Consider the following 19,910-nt stretch of genomic DNA (forward strand, 5'->3'; position numbering starts at 1 on the left):
TGGATGCTGTGGGGAACGTTCTGCTGCCTGCAACATTCTCCAGCATGACCAGTTTGACGGTTGGTCAGTAATGGTGTGAGGTAGCATTTCTTGCACCACAGACTGTCCAGGAGTTGGCGGATGCTTTAGTCCAGGTGTGGACCTCATCAGGAGCATGCATAGGCGTTGTAGGGAGGTCATACGGGCACGTGGAGGCCACACACACTACTGAGCCTCATTTTGACTTGTTTTAAGGACATTACATCAAAGTTGGATCAGCCTGTAGTGTGGTTTTCCACATTGATTTTGAGCATAACTCCATATCCAGACCTCCATGGGTTGATAAATTTGATTTCCATTGATAATTTGTGTATGATTTTGTTGTCAGCACATTCAACTATGTAAAGACTAAAGTATTTCATACGATTAGTTCATTCATTCAGATCTAGGGTGTGTTATCTTAGTGTTCCCTTTATTTTTTTGAGCAGTGTAGTAATAAAATACATTGGGGACATTTGTCAAAGTTGTCTATGTCCCGCATCAATATAGACCAAACTACAGAGCGTTAGGCTGGTCTACTGTGCGCCTAAGTTATCAAAAGTCGCAACACAGACTTCGGGATCTATGCTTTAGACCAGTGATGGCGAACCTTTTTGAGCCCAAGTGCCCAAACCGTAATGCACGCCAATCTTTTGTTCCATCAAAGTGCCAGCACAGCAATTAAATCAGAATACTGATGAATGTTTGAGGGGTGCCGTGTGTGTTTTTGGGGTACGGTTTGTCTAAAGGTGCTGTTTGTGGGGGTGCCGATTGGGAGGTGCTGTTTGTGGGGGTGGTGTGTGTGTGTGTGTGTATGTGTGTTTGAGGGGTGCTGTGTGTGAGGTGATGTGTGGCCGAGGGGTGCCGTGTGTGAGGTGATGTGTGGCCGAGGGGTGCCGTGCGTGAGGTGATGTGTGGCCGAGGGGTGCCGTGCGTGAGGTGCTGTGTGTTTGAGTGGTGCTGTGTTTGAGGGGTGCTGAGTGTGTTTGAGGGGTGCTATGGGGGGGATGGGGTACCTAATACAAAATACATACATAATACATTAACCCCTTAAGGACCGGGTGTTTTTCGTTTTTTGCTCTTTCGTTTTTTCCTCCTTACCTTTAAAAAATCATAACTTAAAATTTTGCACCTAAAAATCTGTATTATGGCTTTTTTTTTTGCGCCACTAATTCTACTTTGTAATGATATCAGTCATTTTAACCAAAAATCTACGGCGAAACGGGAAAAAAAATCATTGTGCAACAAAATTGAAAAAATACAGCCATTTTGTAACTTTTGGGGGCTTCAGTTTCTACGTAGTACATTTTTCGGTAAAAATGACAGCTTATCTTTATTCTGTAGGTCCATATGGTTAAAATGATACCCTACTTATATAGGTTTGATTTTGTATTGCTTCAGAAAAAAATCATAACTACATGCAGGAAAATGTATACGTTTAAAATTGTCATCTTCTGACCCATATAATTTTTTTATTTTTCCGTGTTCAGGGCGCTATGAGGGCTCATTTTTTGCGCCGTGATCTGAATTTTTTGTCGGTTCCAATTTTGCATTGATTGGACTTTTTGATCGCTTTTTATTCATCTTTTCATGATATAAAAAGTGACCAAAACTACGCTATTTTGGACTTTGGAATTTTTTTGCGGGTACGCCATTGACCGTGCGGTTTAATTAGTGGTATATTTTTTTAATCTGACATTTCCGCACGAGGCGATACCACATATGTTTATTTTTGTTTTTATTTACACAGTTTTTTTTATTATTGGAAATGTCGGGTGATTCAAACTTATTAGGGGAAGGGATAATTCAAAGGGTTAATGATTTTTTGACACTTTTCTTTTGCAATATTATAGCCCCCATATGGGGGCTATAACATTGCATTTACTGATCTTTAACTGTGTTCAATGCATCTCCATAGGGATGCATTGATCAGGGTTTTCGGCGATTGATTGCTCAAGCCTGGATCTCAGGCTTGAAGCATTCAATCGGCGATCGGACTGCAGGAAGGAAGGTAAGAGAACTTCCTCCTGTAGTACAGCTGTTCGGGATGCCGCAATTTCACCGCGGCGATCCCGAACAGCTCCCTGAGCTAACCGGCACTTTCACTTTTAGCAGCGTGGCTCAACTTTGAGCGTGCGGCTAAAGGGTTAAAAGGAGTTCTCCGGTGCACACTTTTTTCATTTTATCCCGTCCGGGCTGCAAAATAAAAGAAAACACACTTTCTCTTACCTGCCAACAAGCCCCCGGAGCTCCGGTACAGGTGTTCGGTCCCCGGGCTGTATTCTTCTTACTTCCTGTTAGGCTGAAGCTCCGTGTGACGTGCCGGGCTATCACCGGCCGCAGCGATGTCCCACCTCGGCCAGTGATAGGCTGAAGCTCCGTGTGACGTGCCGGGCTAACAGGAAGTAAGAAGAATACAGCCCGGGGACCGAACACCTGTACCAGAGCTCCGGGGGCTCGTTGGCAGGTAAGAGAGTTTGTTTTCTTTTATTTTGCAGCCCGGACGGGATAAAATGAAAAAAAAGTGCGCGCCGGAATACTCCTTTAATAGCGCGCGGCACCGCGATCAGTGCCGCGCGCTATTAGAGGCGGGCCCCGGCTTCACTATGACGCCGGGCCCACCGTGATATGATGCGGGGTCACCGTGGGACCCTGCGTTATATCACGGGAGCGGGACCAAGGACGTACTCCTACGTCCTTGGTCCTTAAGAGGTTAAAAAAAAATTATTTCAGCTACCGTGTTGCATGCTAAGGTGGTGCTGCAGTAGTTTTTAGTATTTTTGCTGGTAGAAGAGCACGGACTGCAGAGTGTGGGCCGTGTCCCGTGTATCAGAACAAAGGAAACAAAAAACGGTGCCTCTTTCAAGGTGCTTGCAGTTTTAAAACATCAAACCTTTAATCTGTATGCATTAAAAATAGAAAAAGGTGGACATCAATCATAAAAGAGAAGCAAAACTCCAACACGTTTTGAGCTAAATGTAGTTTAGCTCAAAACGCACTGGAGTTTCACTTTTCTTTTATGATTGATGTCCACCTTTTTCTATTTATAATGCATACAGATTAAAGGTTTGATTTTTTAATACTACATGCACTGTTATCCTTGGAAGAGCTGGAGGCAACTTTCTTTTATCTTTTGTTCTTATTCATAATACATATATACATACGCCATACATACACACATCACACATATATATATATATATTATATATATATACACACACATACATACACACACACACACACACAATACATAATGCATACTATATCCATACATACAATCATACATATCTAATACATGCATACATCATACATATATAGTACATGCATACATCATACATATTTAATATATACATCCTACATACACAAAGCCATAATATATACATATACACATCATACATACACACATCCTACATATATGTACTGTATGTTAGGTATGTAGGGTGTGTGTATGTATGTATTATGTTTGTTTCTATGCAGTGTGTGTGTGTGTATATATATATATATATATGCAGATAGGGTAAGGCTGCTCACCACTCTAGCGTTTGCTGCACTGTCTCGTGCTACGGACACCGGTACCGCTCCTGGCTAAGTAGAAGTCACTCAAGAAAAACGTCCGGCACTCGGGAAGATGCAGGTAAAACTTGTCAATGGCTTTATTCTCACGCTTAAGGCAAATCTTGCATAATGATCTGATTGCTTCTCAGCATAATATCAAAAACTAACAGGTTGTTAGTATACATTTTTTATCAAAAAGTACAAGCCCACTCGCCACGTCAAGGCCACCTATTTAGAGTGGGTCCCTAGCATAAAATGGCGCAGCACCGGGCGGCGACCACCACCGCCGCGACACCAATGCCCACAGGAGGGGGGGGGGGAACGACCCACCGGCAGAGCGGCCCCAATGCCACTCAAACCAGTCTATGGGCCGCATCCCCCCCCCGCAGACACGGCGCCACTGCAGCAACGGACACCGCACAGCACCACACCAGTGTGAACAAGGTGTAATAGCTCACTTACCATGCTCTCCCAGTCAGACTGGGAGGCTGCTAGGAAAGAAATGACCCATGTGTAGCTAACTACTACTTATATAGGGTTGGGCTGAGGGGGTGGGGAAGAGTGCAGCACATACATAATGCATAAATACATAAATACACATACACACATCATACATAAATACATCATACATCAATAATACATATATAATACACACACCATGCATACATAATACACACCATACATACATATTACACACTCCATACATATTACACACATCATACATACATACATCCCACCCCCCTCCCGTCCACGGTTGCCTTACCCCAGTCATTTCTCACCAGCTTTGCACCATCGCCCACTTCTTCCTCACGCCGAGGAATGGACACCCGGCGCCAGGAGTTGCGGCCAGGATCATCCCAGGAGGTGGAAGCAGACGTGCGCAGCTGTGGGGCAGCCCCTGCGTTTTCCGTTAGTGCAGCAGTGTGCGCGGCCGGGGAAGGGGGGAGGAGCGGCCCGGAGGAAGGTGTAAAGAGCGGCTGGAGGACTGGGGGGGGGATACAGCGGCCGGAATACGGGATGATAGAGCGGCCGTAGGAGGGGGGGGGATAGAGCGGCCGTAGGAGGGGGGGGGGGGGGATAGAGCGGCCGTAGGAGGGGGGGGGGGGGGATAGACGGCCGGCCAACCGGTGTGCCCTGAAAGGCATCCATGGCGACCTATGGCCGCGTGCCACCTGTGGCACGCGTGCCATAGGTTCGCCATCACTGCTTTAGACTGTATTTAAACCTGCTCCAGCATGGTCTGGCATTTTGGCGTACTTTTGCCCGATGCGACTTGTTGCTGAAAAGTCACGTTTGATAAATTCGGCACCAATGCATTTTTCAGTCTAAAATAGACTAGAATGCATCATGTTCTATAAATCCTCTAAAGCAAAAGTCGCAGAAAAGTCACACATATTTAGACTGCGACTTTCTGTGCGACAAATTTAGATGGGAAAAACCAGCCTAAATACTTTGATAAATCTCCCCCATTGCATCTACTCAAACCCCTCCACATGTTCAGAAACCTTCTCTCTAGCTGTAGATGATCTGTATCAATGACCATGCTGTGTGTAGATAGGAGACAACAGCTAGATGACTGGTAGTTATGTGCAGCACCCAAAGTCTGACCCACAAGTCATAGGGAAGGCCCCTTGAGGCTTTACTCCACACCACCAGCCTTTTGCCTGGGTACAGGATGAGATGAATTAATAAAGGCCAGTAAACATGCAGACAGGAGCTGCCACAGATCACTCTGATGACTTGTGGATCAGGCAGCATGAAAGTGGTGCAAAACCGAAAAGACGATCAATCCAGCATTCAGGTTGAATGCAACTTTATTCTATGTTCTAATGTTAGTGAGCAGCACACTTGATCTTAGCATTAATGTCTTATCTTGATGCATTACTTCCGTCAACAAGCGCATGTTCTCCAAACATATTAAGATGGGAAAAGTGTTCTGTTCACTCATGTCATAGTGAATAAAGCTGCATTGAATCTAAGTGCTGGATCGATCATCTTTTTGGTTGTGCTGCTGTTGAGGTGCACTGGGCGCCGTCCAGATCTAGGCACAGCATCTGACAAGGTGAGCTGGTTTCTATTTTCTGTATATGTCTAGCATGAATGTGGTGACATGGTGACATGTCAGACCTTTGTGTTGGGAGTTTTTTTTTTATATGAAAAAATAATAAAAAAAAGGTTTTTCATATTTACACACACAAAAGAAACATTTACAAGTAATTTAAGGATTCAGCCACATTTTCCATTTGGATTTCTTTAAGCCTCAAGTGTTTATCACAATAATACACTATTTATAGCAACATACGACTGGAACAGCTCTGTGAGATTACATTTACTGCACAGCCAGCTTAAATTTTATCACTAATTTTCCCTGGAAAGGACCCAAAAGGAGAACGTTTCTTTGTGTTAAGGGTAAAAAAGGATTTATCAGCATTCCAAATAGACAGTAACACAAAAAACATTGGCTGAGATTTCCACAATATAGAAACCGCAATTGAAAAGTAAACCACAAATGCTACATCATCTCAACACACGCTGTTTGTGCTTTTGTGCTGAAAGAACGCTACAGACAGATTTGTGCATTTTCAGCATAATGTTTATCTACAGTACTTGTGACTATTAAATAGGGATCGACCGATTATCGGTATGGCCGATATTATCGGCCGATAATCACAATTTAGGGCATTATCGGTATCGGCAATTACCTTGCCGATAATGCCCCGCCCCCACCGCGACGCACCCCCCACCGTAGTGCTGGGCGGTATACCGTTATGGATTTTTGCCCATACCGCTATACCGGTTGGGCCCCTCCCCCACCCTCCGAGTCAATTTAAAAAAAAAAAAAAAAAAAAAACTTACCCGTAATGGGGGTGGTCCGGGCCATCCATCCTTCCGTCCTGTAGTGTCTGGCGCCATTCCGGGTGAACCGGTCCGGGCTGTCCTTCTCCGGGGGTCCTCTTCTCCACTCCGGACAGGCTCCGGCCTAGTACGCTGCATAGACGCCGCTACGCTGTGACGTCAGGTGCATCGCTGCGCCTGGGTGTCACTGCACAGCAGCGTCTATGCAGCGTACTAGGCCGGAGCCTGCCCGGAGTGGAGAAGATGACCCCCGGAGAAGAAGGACAGCCCGAACCGGTTCACCCTCCACCCGGAATGGCACCGGACACTATAGGACAGAAGGATGGATGGCCCGGACCACCCTGACAGGTAGGGGAGAGAAGCGGGTGGCGGCAGCGGTGGCCTATGGCACCGCAAAAGCCACTGCAGTGCATTGATTTAAAGCGCCCGCTTTAAATCAATGACCTGCAGCGGTGTCGAGGGGGGATAAATAGCTGATAACTTATACCGGAATATCGGTATAAGTTATCGGCTATCGGCCCTAACCTCCACCGATTATCGGTATCGGCCCTAAAAAAACGATATCGGTCGATCCCTACTATTAAACATTGTAAAGATAAAATGAGAGGTCATCCTCAAACAAAAAGAACCCCCTGATGGACGGTGAGGTCCCAGTAAATGGATGCTAGTAATGACACTGTCAGGACAGGTCTGTTTGAAAAACCAAAAGTATTACTATGGAGAACCAATCGTAATGGGGAACTCTGAAAAATGAGTTGCAGTAACCTGTAGATAGTTTAGGGGGGCTGATCACATACATGTTCACAGCATGATCAGCCATACTGTTAAGTACTTATAGTGCTTTGCAGTCCCCTCTGGCTGATTCAGTGAATCTGTCAGATGGTGGACTGTATTTTTTTTTATATAAGCTGTGATTTACTGAATCAGTCAGAAGGGACTGAAAAGCCCTATAACTAAGCAACAGGCGACTGATCAGCATGCAGTAAACAAGTATGTGACCCTTTAAAAGGGACCACATGTCATCTTTAAAGGAGGATGTGTTAGCTGTCCTTACATATGTATTTGAGTAAAATTATATTATATTCTTAATAAAATAAATTTATTGGATCTCTTTGTGCCATTCCTCAAAAAAAATAAAAAAAAATAAAAAAAAAAATTATATATATTATATATATATATATATATATATATATATATATATATATATATATATATATATATAAATATAAATAAAATATAATAATAAATAATAATAATAAAATATATATATATATATATATATATATAAAATACTCCAGAATTGTTATGTTAGCATTACCACATTATTTGTTGCTCTAATGCATGTTTTTGCTTTTCAAAAATCACTTTTCACTTTCCATGTAAGTAAAATATATTAGTTTCCATTTACACAGTGCATTTGTGCAAGATGTGTATTGTCACTATTTGCTTGTGTATTCATGCCAGTAGCGCCACCTACCTGAATGCATAAGTCTTTTGATGCCAGCTGAGCTGCCCACGGATGCTGTATGCAATAGTGGTAACAAACTCGCCACCCAAGCCAAGCTCCGAACATAACTTCAGTGCAAATTTTTCTGGGGAGTTCTCTTTTTCCGACATATCCCACTCAAACTGGTCAACCAAGGAAATGTTCCCAACGTGGATATTGAGCTGAGGAAGAACACAAGGAGAAAAACCGCAAACCACAACGTAAGGCCGCTATCTTTCATTCACCAACACAGCAATAGCCTCGACACAGAGACGTTATGCAGATTCGGAACACACACGGCCAAGCCTTTTTTTTGATGTTAGGAAAATATTCATAATCCAGAAGTGCCATGCAAAATCATCATCCACGTATGAAATCAGCTGTGAAAACTGCACAGAATCTCCAAAAATTCTCAGTCTGTCTGAAAAAAGGCAAACACATCTTGCAGGCTTATAACTACTCTAAAAGAGAACCATGCAACACACTGCGACATGCAATGAAGTCAGCTGAAAATGAACACAAGCCATTGTTACAATGTTATACCACAGTGTGAACGCTGATAACTTTTTCAGATGTACCTTGATGATGACTCTCTGGTCAGACTGGTCTTCCAGAATGCTGTCAGTAGGATAAGACTCTATTTGCTGGCGGATAGCTGAAGCAATAGCTGGGACAAAGGCAAGTGGGTTGAGGTCCAAGTCATCACAGAGAATCTCTGCAAACATTTCGGGGGTCATCAACTTTTCTGGTGATTGAAAAAATAATGTCATAATCCAAAAATCACATCATGGCATCTAACCAGCTGACCAAAGGGCTATGAAACTCCAGTGTGCATCACATCCCTTCCCCTCCATTGTTTACCCAGGCACAGTTTAGTACTTTTAGTAATGTCTGCACTTGGTATTACAGCCCTGGCCTGTTCACTTGAAAGCCTCCTGTGAAAAGGAATATCAGGCATAATCACTACCAAATGTACCAAGTTGTGTGCGACTTACTATAGGACATAAATATTGCAGTCCTAAAAAAAACCTTTAAGTGAAATAGTCGTTGTCTGATGTACCTTAATGATATATGAACAAATATGCAATTATGCATAAGGGTGCACATTATCTGTATGATAACTCATGGTATGGATAGTTTGTACCTTATGGAAATGACAATCACGTGTCCACTTTTATATGTGCGACTAGCAAATTCTGCTTGCAAAGACATAGCCACTAATAAAGGTAGGTAAAAAAGCATTGATCAGAAAATACAACTTCATAAATTTGAAACGTACCATTCATGTTCCATGTGAAAGCATCACGCAACTTCTGCCCATCTATCTCCATGTCCAATCGGATAGGAACTAGCACCTCTGGCTGAGAAGCGTTCTCATGAATCACTGCTGGATCATGATCATCAAAGCTATGAACAGAGAAAGAGACAAAGCATAACGTATCTTGTACAATGGTCAGTCAACTCACAAAGGCAATGTTACTGCAATATAGAACTAATAGGAACAGTTAGTGCTGAGTGGTATAAACACTGCTCGTCTCTTGCCCATGGTGGCTAGATGGCAAATGCGGGCCAATCTTTTTATGAGGAATGACATGTTTTTTTTTTGGTATGTACATGTTTACATGCCAATAAAGTTTATTTGTGGTATATAGGGATAACCAAACTTAAAGGGGTACTCCAGTGGAATTTTTTTTATTTTTTATTAACAGGTGCCTGAAATGTAAACAGATTTGTAAATTACTTCCATTAAAAAAAATCTTAATCTTTCCAGTACTTAGCAGCTGTATGCTCCACAGGAAGTTCTTTTCTTTTTGAATCTCTTTTCTGTCTGACCACGGTGCTCTCTGGACAGTTCCTGACATGGACAGAGGTGTCAGCAGAGTAGGAGCAAATGCCCATAGCAAACCTCTCCTGCTCTGGACAGTTCCTGACATAGACAGAGGTGTCAGCAGAGAGCACTGTGGTCAGACTGAATAGAAATTAAAAAAGAAAATAATTTCCTCTGTTGTATACAATTTATAAGTGCTGGAAGGATTAAGATTTTTAAATAGAAGTAATTTACAAATCTGCTTAACTTTCTGGCACAAGTTGATAAAAAAATATATATAGTTTTCCACTGAAGTACCCCTTTAATACAACACAAGTATCATACAACGTACCACCATATAGAGGCATGTGAGACAACAAAGATAATAGATACACAATGATATTAAAAAAATAAACAGCACATCTCACCAAAGTGGGAAGGTCCTCTTTTTGTCACGACCTAAGCGGTTTCGGTTAATTGTAGTAGAACAGGGCACAGCATCCAGGTGGTGAGAGCTGTTGGGAAGTGTTGGAACCCACTGGCTGTTTCTTTTTGCTTTTTGTTCTCTGCAATAAAAACCATACAGCTCTAATCTACAACATCAACACAAAACTTCCCTCTCTACCTGGAACTACGGACCCTGTGAAACACAAAATCATGGTGGCTCATTGATGCTACAGCAACAGACCTCTCCTCCCCTTGCCCCACAATCCCTATAAACTTCACTAGGGCTCACATGCTTCTGTTTTAAATGTCCCAATTTATACACAGAATATTGCAAACTCCCTCCCCACTGATTCATTATATACTCCAATGACTGTTTTTCACTAGGACTCACAATCTAAATACCAATTTTACATATCAGCAGGTTTTTGGAATCATGAAAGGAAACCGAAGACTAGGAAAAAACACAAAAATGGAGAGCATACAAACTCCATGCAGATGCTGCTCTTGTTGGGTTGTAACTGAGGAACTCAGCCCTGCAAGGTGTCAGTGCTTAAATACCTTCAAAAATACTGGATGTGCTATAAGAAAGGCAACTATTGTTGTATCCAAATTTAAGAATAAAAGTCCCTGTAAATATTGGCCACTATAAAAGCTATTATAAAGTACATAGCAGGCCGCAGGAATTTGTGGAATTTATTATATACTAGCTGAGTACCCGGCGTTGCCTGGTTTTTCCTTTCTGATCATTGTTGGGGAGGAAAATCAACAAAGGAGGAAGCTTTTGACTTCATATTCAGTCCTCATATATTGTTGTCATATCCAGACCTCTCTTTGTGAGATGGGGTGTGGCTTGCAAGCCAGATTGACACATTCACAGTGAGATGCAGAGTGGAGCTTGTGGAGTAAGGTACTGGAAATCCCATATACTCGCATGGGACTTGAAACTAAAACCAATCTTTTATATAAGGGTGTAGGTAAGGGTTAATTTAACTATCATATCTTTTTATTTGACATATAAGTAATATGTGTACCAGGTATTATTGAAATATCTCCAGCCGTACGGAAGTTATGTGGGAACATACATTTCCCATTGATTTGCATGGGACTTTAAATAAAACCCCGACCCTCACAAATGGGGGTAGTTAAGGGTTACATTAACTATCCTATATTTTAAGTGGACATATAAGTAACATGTGACCAGGTATTATCGAAATATCTCCAGCCGTTTGGAAGTTATGCAGTAACATATATTTCTCAGACTTGTATGGGACTTTAAAAAAATGTAAAAAAAAACCTGACCCTGGGTGTGAGTAAGGGTTAAATTACATATCCTATGTTGTTGTTGACATATAAGTAACGTGTGCCAAGTTTCATGTTAATATACACACACACACATACATATACACACACGTACATAGCCATTGCCAGGGAGGTGGTTTCCTACAACAGCTGAATAGTGATCAAGTCCATTGACTTACAATAGGAACTGTCATGACTTGGTGGCGGTGCCTGTTGCGTTGACATAAAGAATATGCATGCAGCACTATTCCTCTTGTCACATCTGACAGAATGTAAGAGGGGGAGGGCTGCTATCATACAGACTTAGGGTATGTTCACACTACTGAATTTCTGCGGAATTCTGCCCGAATTTAACATTAGTGTGAATGGGTCTCTGCGAGACCTGTTCACACTGCGGAATTTCAGTGGTGGACAATTCCGCCGCTGAAATTGTTCCGTGCAAAGAAAGAACATGTTCATTCTTTGCGCGGAAGTCCGCAAGCACTGCATAGCCTTCAATGGTGACGGCACAGTGCCGCGAGGTCCTACTGCCGCCTGCCAGGCTGAATCTCTGCTCGATGAATTCTGCGAGCGGAGATTCTGTTCACACTCTGTAGTGGTTGTCTCAATGTGTTCTGGGCAAATGACAAACTCTATAGTAACCCAAGTACAGTTCAGTAGAAAATTATTGGGGGGGGAGGGGTTCAGGCCATACCGCAGACCCCATGACATTTCATTCCATACTGTGATACATGATTGAAATGGCATCTTCACTGACCTCTCCTTACTCATTTCCACTGACCCCAATGTGTATACAATAAGTCAAGACAGACAGAATATTATTGTGTTAGAAAAGTGACAGTATAGTTGATACAATGTTTAGAACGCAGTTAATATACATGTAAACTTCTGGAGTAAAATGTAATAAATACAACAATCATGGTTACCTGAGGTAAGTTGGAGGTTCTGTGCTAATAGAAACAGCTTTGTATTTTTCATCATTCCCATCAAGGATTTCTTCAACTTCTGAGGCTTTCAATAGAGTTACACTAGTAGCCAATGTTGTGTAGCCATGATCTACAGAATACCAAGAAATAAAGAGCATGTTATTTCAGCTGAATACACAGGTGGACCACACTCCCTTTCCTTGAGATTCTAACACAAACACACTTCTAAACATATTAAAGGGGTATTCCGGCTCCTGGTCCTGCTGCACTTGGCTACTTATTGTGACATGTTGTCCCAGCAGGGACCAACCTACCTCCGCCAGAGGAGAAAACAAGAGACAAGAGCCGTGGGAACATTCCCAGCGGTGGGACCCCTGCAATCATACAGCTTATCCCCCCCATACTATGGATAGGGGATAAGATGTCTAGCAACAGAGTACCCCTTTAACACTGCATTTGCTTTTACATTTACTGGGCAAGTTTTATATTTGTTAAAAATGAATAAAAGTCTATAGGCGACCCAGGGGACGTGTCATAGGCCCCTTTCACAATGCTGTTGCTCCCCGTGAAGAACGGCTTTTTTATTTATTTATTTATTAAGGACTGTTCTTGTGACGGGGCAACAAGGGGTCCCGATGGCTCCCATTTACTATTATGGGGGGCGTCATAATTTTTTCGACGGCAACAGCGGGAGAAAAAGAGGGCACAAGCAGTATTTTTTCACCCGCTATTCTTCCTTACGGCAGTGTGAAAGAAGCCGCAGTTGCCGTTGGCCTCAGAAGACGCCACTGGTTGCATTTCAAGGGGTACTGCGGTCACGCCCCCTCCCATAGGCTTGCATTGAGGGGGCGGAGCGTGATGTCACACAGGGGCGGAGCTGTGATGTCACAATACTCCAGTCCCATGATCGGCAGTAGAGATGAGCGAACTTACAGTAAATTCGATTCGTCACGAACTTCTCGGCTCGGCAGTTGATGACTTATCCTGCGTAAATTAGTTCAGCCTTCAGCTTTCCGGTGGGCTGGAAAAGGTGGATACAGTCCTAGGAAAAAGGACTGTATCCACCTTTTCTCCTAGGACTGTATCCACCTTTTCCAGCCCACTAGAGCACCTGAAAGCTGAACTAATTTATGCAGGAAAAGTCATCAACTGCCGAGCCGAGAAGTTCGTGACGAATCGAATTTACTGAAAGTTCGCTCATCTCTAATCGGCAGTCATCAGACCCGGAGCGAACAAGCTATGGTAATGGGGTGCTGTGTGAAAGATCACGGGGGTCCCCCGCGATCAGGCATCTTATCCCCTATCCTTTGGATAGGGGATAAGACGTCTTAGTGCCGGAGTACCCCTTTAAGCCTTTATTAGCATACAAGAAGTTTTTGTTATATTTATGTAACCCCTGCATGGATTCTTGCAAGAAATACATTTTTTTTTTCCTTAAGATCAACCACACTAGCCGTCTGTATATTGTTTATAGTGCGGTTTATTTAAGGGTCCAGTTTCCCTTTAAAAACATATGCTACGGTACCCCATACAGCATATACAGTGTAGAAACAAAATAATGTTACAACATAGAATTTTTTTTAATACTGTAAACCAGGGTGCCTCCAGCTGTTGCAAAACTACAACTCCTAGCATACCCGGACAGCCGACATGCTGGGAGTTGTAGTTTTGCAACAGCTGGAGGCACACTGGTTGGAAAACACTGCGGCAGACAATAGCACAGCTGACTACACTCTTGTATACAGCTAAATTAAACGGAATGGAAACAATGCACAGTGTGAACACAGCCTAAAGCGCCACTTACATTTCTTGCCATGTGATGAGGCTACGATCTTCTTCCTTTCTTCTACAGTGGCCAGGCGTCTCCAGAGGGAGGGGTACCTCTTGTATAGTGAACCCCTAAACATGCGCAGGTAATTCCCCACCTGTATAGAGGACACATTGGTTAGCCCCCGCCCAATAGTCATAAGGAATGGGGTGTAACAGTACCCCAATAACAGCTATCCCCTCCCCTGGTCATCCTGTATACCACAGGGTATATAGATGATGGTATAGCATAGTGTTTCCCTATCAGGCTGCCTCCAGATGTTGCAAAACTACAACTCCCAGCATGCCCGGACAGCCTATGGCTGTCCGGGCATGCTGGGAGTTGTAGTTTTGCAACATCTGGAGGCCCCCTGGTTAGGAAACACAGGTACAGCAGGATATATGACCCTGCTGTTCCCCTCTCCATATATTATTGTCTACAGCTCTCCCCACCCCCTTCCTAAGCCTTTGTCTCTGCCTCTGCTCTAAACTCCTCGGTTCCGCTGGGTTTTTAGGCTCTGACCCCGAGCTTTTAAGCCTCATACCTCGGAGCCGATCATGTAAAATTCCCCATCTTCTTCCAGCTGAAATTTCACCGGCTTTTGGCCAAATGTTTTACTCAGCGCCATGATCATTTTGGCCGACTGCAACGCCTGGCCCGGGGCTCACCGAGCATGCGCAGTACATCATCTTCGCAAGGAGCATGCGTCGGAAGATTTAGCCAATGAGCATGCGTAGGCTGACAGCGTAGGGCTAACGTAGGCAGCGTTAATAGCGTAGCCTTGCGCATGCGCAGTTGTCCATACCGCGAAGGGTTTGCGTAAGTTGCGTAGTGATAGCTTAGCTGTAGAAAACTGAGAGCTCATGCGCAGGGCTCTGGCGTAGGCAGCTGAAAACCAGCGAAACCTTAGCGTAGTTTAACATTAGTGTAGTGTAGCTATCTTACATTGTAACGTAAGCGTAGCTTAGGTTTTATAGTGAAAGGAGGTAGGTTATAGCTTTTAAAGCAAAGCGACTACAACTCCCAGCATGCCCAGGCATGCTGGAAGTTGTAGTTTAGCAAATTTTAAAGTGAAGGGACCACAACTCCCAGCATGCCCAGACAGCTAAAGGCTGTCCAGGCAGGATTGGTTTTGTAGTTTTACACAGGTATAGAGTAGTTAGCGTAGCGTAGTGTTAGCGTAGTTAGCGTAGTGTAGTGTTAGTGCAGTTTTAGTGTAGTTAGCGTAGCGTTAGCGCAGTTTAAGCGTAGTAAGTGTAGCGTAGTGGAGTGTTAGCGCAGTTTTAGCGTAGTTAACATAGCGTAGTGTTAGCGCAGTTTTAGCACAGTTAGCATAGCGTAGTGTTAGCGCAGTTTTAGCACAGTTAGCATAGCGTAGTGTTAGCGCAGTTTTAGCCCAGTTAACGTAGCACAGTGTTAGCGCAGTTTTAGCATAGTTAGTGTAGTGTAGTGTTAGCGCAGTTTTAGCCTAGTTAACGTAGCATAGTGTTAGCGCAGTTTTAGCGTAGTTAGCATAGCGTAGTGTTAGCGCACTTTTAGCATAGTTAACGTAGCATAGTTTTAGCACAGTTTTATAATAGTTAACATAGTGTTAGCGCAGTTTTATAATAGTTAGCGTATAGTAGTTAGGCTGGGTTCACATTACGTTTTCAGCTATATGGGACCGTATACAGCAGGGGGCGCGAAAACCGGGCGCTCCCGTATCCCAGCCGTATGGGTATGTGTATGGGAACCCATCTTTTCATTTTCAGCCAGATACCAACTAAACAGCAACAACCTGACATTACCAGGGTGGGCGAGGCCCATTGTTACTGGCCCTCCCCAGCCTAAATAACGCCAGCCTGTTTCCGCCTAGACCCAAGAATGCCATATTTAGCACTCTGAGCCTGTTGGTATTAGCTCTTCCCGGTACCTCTGTAGCGGTGGGTAGTGGGGTAATAATTGGGAGTTAGTGCTAGCTGATATCGGGGCTAACGCTAAGCCCCGGCTTAGTAATGGATTCCGTTTATAAGACGGCTTCCACTACTACACCTGTAAAGTAATTTAAAAAAAAACACACACACACACAAGATAAAACATTTTTATTAGAAAAAACACTCCCCCACAGCACTCGTTAACCATTTTATTAAAACAAAAGAAAAAATGCAGGTCATCATCGCAGTCCACCAAATCCGACATAGTCCACCGCATTCACGTATCTGAAACGAGAAGAGAAGAAAAACACAACAAAATGGCTTAGTACATTTTTGGGGGTATAATTTGTGTATCTGTGTGTGTGTTCCCCAATCTGTGGCTCTCCAGCTGTTACATAACTACAAGTCCCAGCTGGGAGTTGTAGTTTAGCAACAGCTGGAGAGCCACGGGTTGGAACACTATAGGGTGTAGCTTTATCCAGGCATATTTCCCGTGTATGCTGTCCATAGTGTGCGTACACTCCATCTGTACTGTCCTCAGTGTAAAGGACCTGTTCACACAGATGCTTTTCCTGCAGAATCTGTCAGAAAATCTGTTTTATGATCGAACACACATTGCGACATGGAACTGACGGGGATTATAATGCAGATTTTTAAACTCCATTTCAGTTTAAAGGAAACACCCAATAGTGTCTTATTCATTCTGAAAATTCAGTATCAATACCGTCAAGCCATTTCACATTGAAATCAATACATGGTTTGCAGGAGGCAAAGACTCTAGTTTGGGTGTAGAAGAGGCATGGATTCTACGTCCAGATCGGCGCCACAATTTTCCCTGTGAATGGGGCAAAAGTTCTCACATTGAGGATAGGAATATAGCATATACAGTAAAGCTATACAGTAAATATATGTGGTGTCCCGGTACCGTACTGATACCATACCTTGTATGGTGGTCCCCAAAGTCCTCTTTCTCTAATTTTATAATGTTTATGTGTACATATTTAATAATGTATATATTTAACATAATGCATATTAGTATGCTTACCTTTGTAGGGTCGCAGGACCTTTGGTCATGTGACTATGTTAATTCCTCTTTGGTATGGTAGGTTGGAAGACCTTTGGAGGTCCTTGGGTCACATGATTACCCATAACCCTTTGTAAAGATGATTGACAGAAGTACTGGACCAATCAGCTTAAGGCCAGCCCCTGCCCATATAAGGGAGCTGTTGCCAATGATCGCTCTCTTGGGTTGCTGCTCTCGTGGATGCCGGACTATCAGGACGGATCTGCGCAATTTACAAAGACACTCTAGGCCTGAAGCCTGCCAGCCTCAGCCTGAAACTAAACTGTGAGTTCTAAACTAAATCCCCGCTAAAGCTAGCGTGACTGCTGGACCTCAACTAAATCCCCAAAATCCAGCGGAACAGCGCATATCAGTCTACGGACTCTAAAACACTTAAGGTCCCAACCACTGTGAATCTCTAAGAGACTTTGCCTGTATAGAGACTGTTTCGGTTATGAAGCTTGCATAAAATCTTCAGTAAAAGTTCCGACTGTTTTCAGCAAACTCTCCGGTTGTGGACATTCAGTTATTCCATACCTCCCTATCGCTCTTGGGAAGGGTGGCGGTAGGACAAGCATTGCAGAGGATCCCTCACCCTGATGTCACGAATAAAAAGGGTTAATCAGACACCCTTTAATTGCCGCACAGCTACACCCCATATACCCTACTCCCCCAGGCTATCACATAGCTTTTTGGCGTCCTACGAACAGTATACAGGTGTGTGCCTACAGCTGTTGCCACCATTTAAAGTGTACTCCCCCCTATGTAAAGGACTTTACTAATGTGCTGCAAGCCACCATTTAAGTGTACAGAATTATGTGTATGGTGTTGCGTGCAGGGTGCGCACGCGAATAGTAAGGGGGAGGCGAAGATTTATTGACTGCAGAAATGTGGAAAGTGAGAAGTGAATACATGCTTTGATCTTCTGGTCCGGTCAGCACTGCAAGAGTTAACCTGCTGCCGGAGAAGCGCGCGAAAAAAGCCTGCGCTGTGCCACGACCCGCCCCTGGGCGGGGCTACCAAGTAAATGTATCGCAAACGAAGGAGAACTTAAATTCACTGCTGTTGTTTCCGGGGGGACCGGAAGTCGGGGCTGCACCAATGATGCCCTTCCGGCCGGCAGCCATTTTGGAGAAGCGCATTATAAAAGGAGCCCTGCACAGCGACCTCTTTAGTCTGCACAAGGAAGAGATGGAGAGCACAGACATGGCGGAGAGCAGCGTTCCACGTGGCGTGAGCACCAAGATGGCGCCGGAGCAGAGGAAAGTTGTGGCGGCCGCAGCCCAACTATTCCACGAGCTTGCCGACCGTCTGCAGCGGTTATCATTGGATGAAGAGGGGACCTGCAATCTTCTCTCATTGCCCGATGATGACGATGACTGGCCGGATACCCCTCCAGGGGAAATTGCTGGGACACCTGGAGCATCTTCATGGGTGAGACTGTCCCCTCACCACCGGACATGGGGTTCGTGGGCTGAGATCCCGACGGAGGAGTCTTCTGTAAGTACTCCATCAGAAGCTGCATTTTCTTCCTCTACCAGCCCTGAACCAGAAATACCCCTGTCTGCTTTGCCGAGTGCACGACCGCGCTCACCAAGATTGCCTAAATGGACCTTTGGGGATGAACTCGAAATTATCCAGTACATGCATGATGTTCTCCAACCCCTGCCTGGGAAGTCCCTCTCACCAGTCCCTAAGGCACAGAGGGAAAGGGCCCGTCAGGAGGCCAAAATGGCCGAAGTGATGGAAAAGCTAAAGGGCCGACACCGAGAACTTTATGCCCCTAAGCATGTTCATCTGCATCAAGAGGAGAGGATCCGCTACCAAGAAAACACCAAAGAAATGGAGGCACTCTACATTCGCATGTGGGACTATCCCCGAGAAGGGGAGAAGCCCTTGGAACGTCGCAGAGCAACAGTGGCCAAGTTCGACAAGGTCAGAGGTTACGGTACCCTCATTGATTGCCACTCCGGCTATACCATCCTCGTAAACCGTCGAGCTGTCCAGAGGCCTTACATCAACAAGAAGTTCCATTCCCTGTAGGTGTGTGAAATAGTGGAATACACACCCCGCCAGGGCCTGCGAGGAGAATGGGCTGCTGCAGTCACCAGACCAGCAGCTCCAACCCGGCTTCCTTTCAAGTATTTTCTGTCCACTGATTGGAAGACTGACCCCTTCCAGCTGAGGCCGAAATGGCCTGCTCCTGATGCCTCCACCTACGAGCCTGAGGAGGAGTTTCTACAGCAGCAGCCAATTCCTTCTGTTTCAAGAAAAGTGCCCAGGTCTACTCTTATCAAAAAGGTGAGGCCTCAACTGCGGGCACCAACAACAGTGCCTAGGCCTATTCCCGGCGAGGAGGTTTGGCCTTCCCACCAGGCCCCAATGAAAGTGCTGCGGCCCACTCCCGACGAGGAAGTGGGGCCGACTCAACCAGCACCAACCAGTCTGCCTTTGGCTACGACCACAGTGGCCAGTAACCATATGTTTAATCTCAACCGTACAGTGTCCCACTCTCCCCTCACTAATGTGGTGTGGGAAAGTCACATCAATTCCTTGCCTGATTCTGATGTTGAGAGGGGTAAAGGCTTCAGAAGAGGAGCAGGACGACATCGCAAGAGTTTCTTCTGAAGTGTGACATTCATGTTTTTGTAAAGTTTTGTCTTCCCAGAGTTTTCTGCAACGTTTAAGAAGTTACAGAGAACTAAATGGGCAGGAGGTTATTCAATAGTGAGT

At 44.4% G+C, this 19,910-nt stretch overlaps 1 protein-coding gene across 2 annotated transcripts in view; it reads right to left on the reverse strand.

Annotated features, from left to right (window-relative positions):
* SMARCB1 (SWI/SNF related, matrix associated, actin dependent regulator of chromatin, subfamily b, member 1) overlaps positions 1–14,902 on the reverse strand; it is a 19,599-nt gene extending 4,697 nt beyond the window's left edge. For both annotated transcript variants that reach the window (XM_056531474.1, XM_056531467.1), the window contains exons 1-7: positions 14,746–14,902; positions 14,199–14,319; positions 12,395–12,524; positions 10,151–10,288; positions 9,195–9,322; positions 8,494–8,660; positions 7,907–8,097 (exon numbers count right to left, since the gene is read on the reverse strand). In XM_056531474.1, the coding sequence (XP_056387449.1) occupies positions 7,907–8,097; positions 8,494–8,660; positions 9,195–9,322; positions 10,151–10,288; positions 12,395–12,524; positions 14,199–14,319; positions 14,746–14,835 (965 nt within the window). In that variant the 5' untranslated portion in view covers positions 14,836–14,902. The remainder of the gene's footprint in view (positions 1–7,906; positions 8,098–8,493; positions 8,661–9,194; positions 9,323–10,150; positions 10,289–12,394; positions 12,525–14,198; positions 14,320–14,745) is intronic.
* Between the last annotated feature and the right edge of the window lie 5,008 nt (positions 14,903–19,910).

The sequence above is a fragment of the Hyla sarda genome, chromosome 1 (assembly GCF_029499605.1).
Source record: "Hyla sarda isolate aHylSar1 chromosome 1, aHylSar1.hap1, whole genome shotgun sequence".
NCBI classification, from domain to species: Eukaryota; Metazoa; Chordata; class Amphibia; order Anura; family Hylidae; genus Hyla; species Hyla sarda.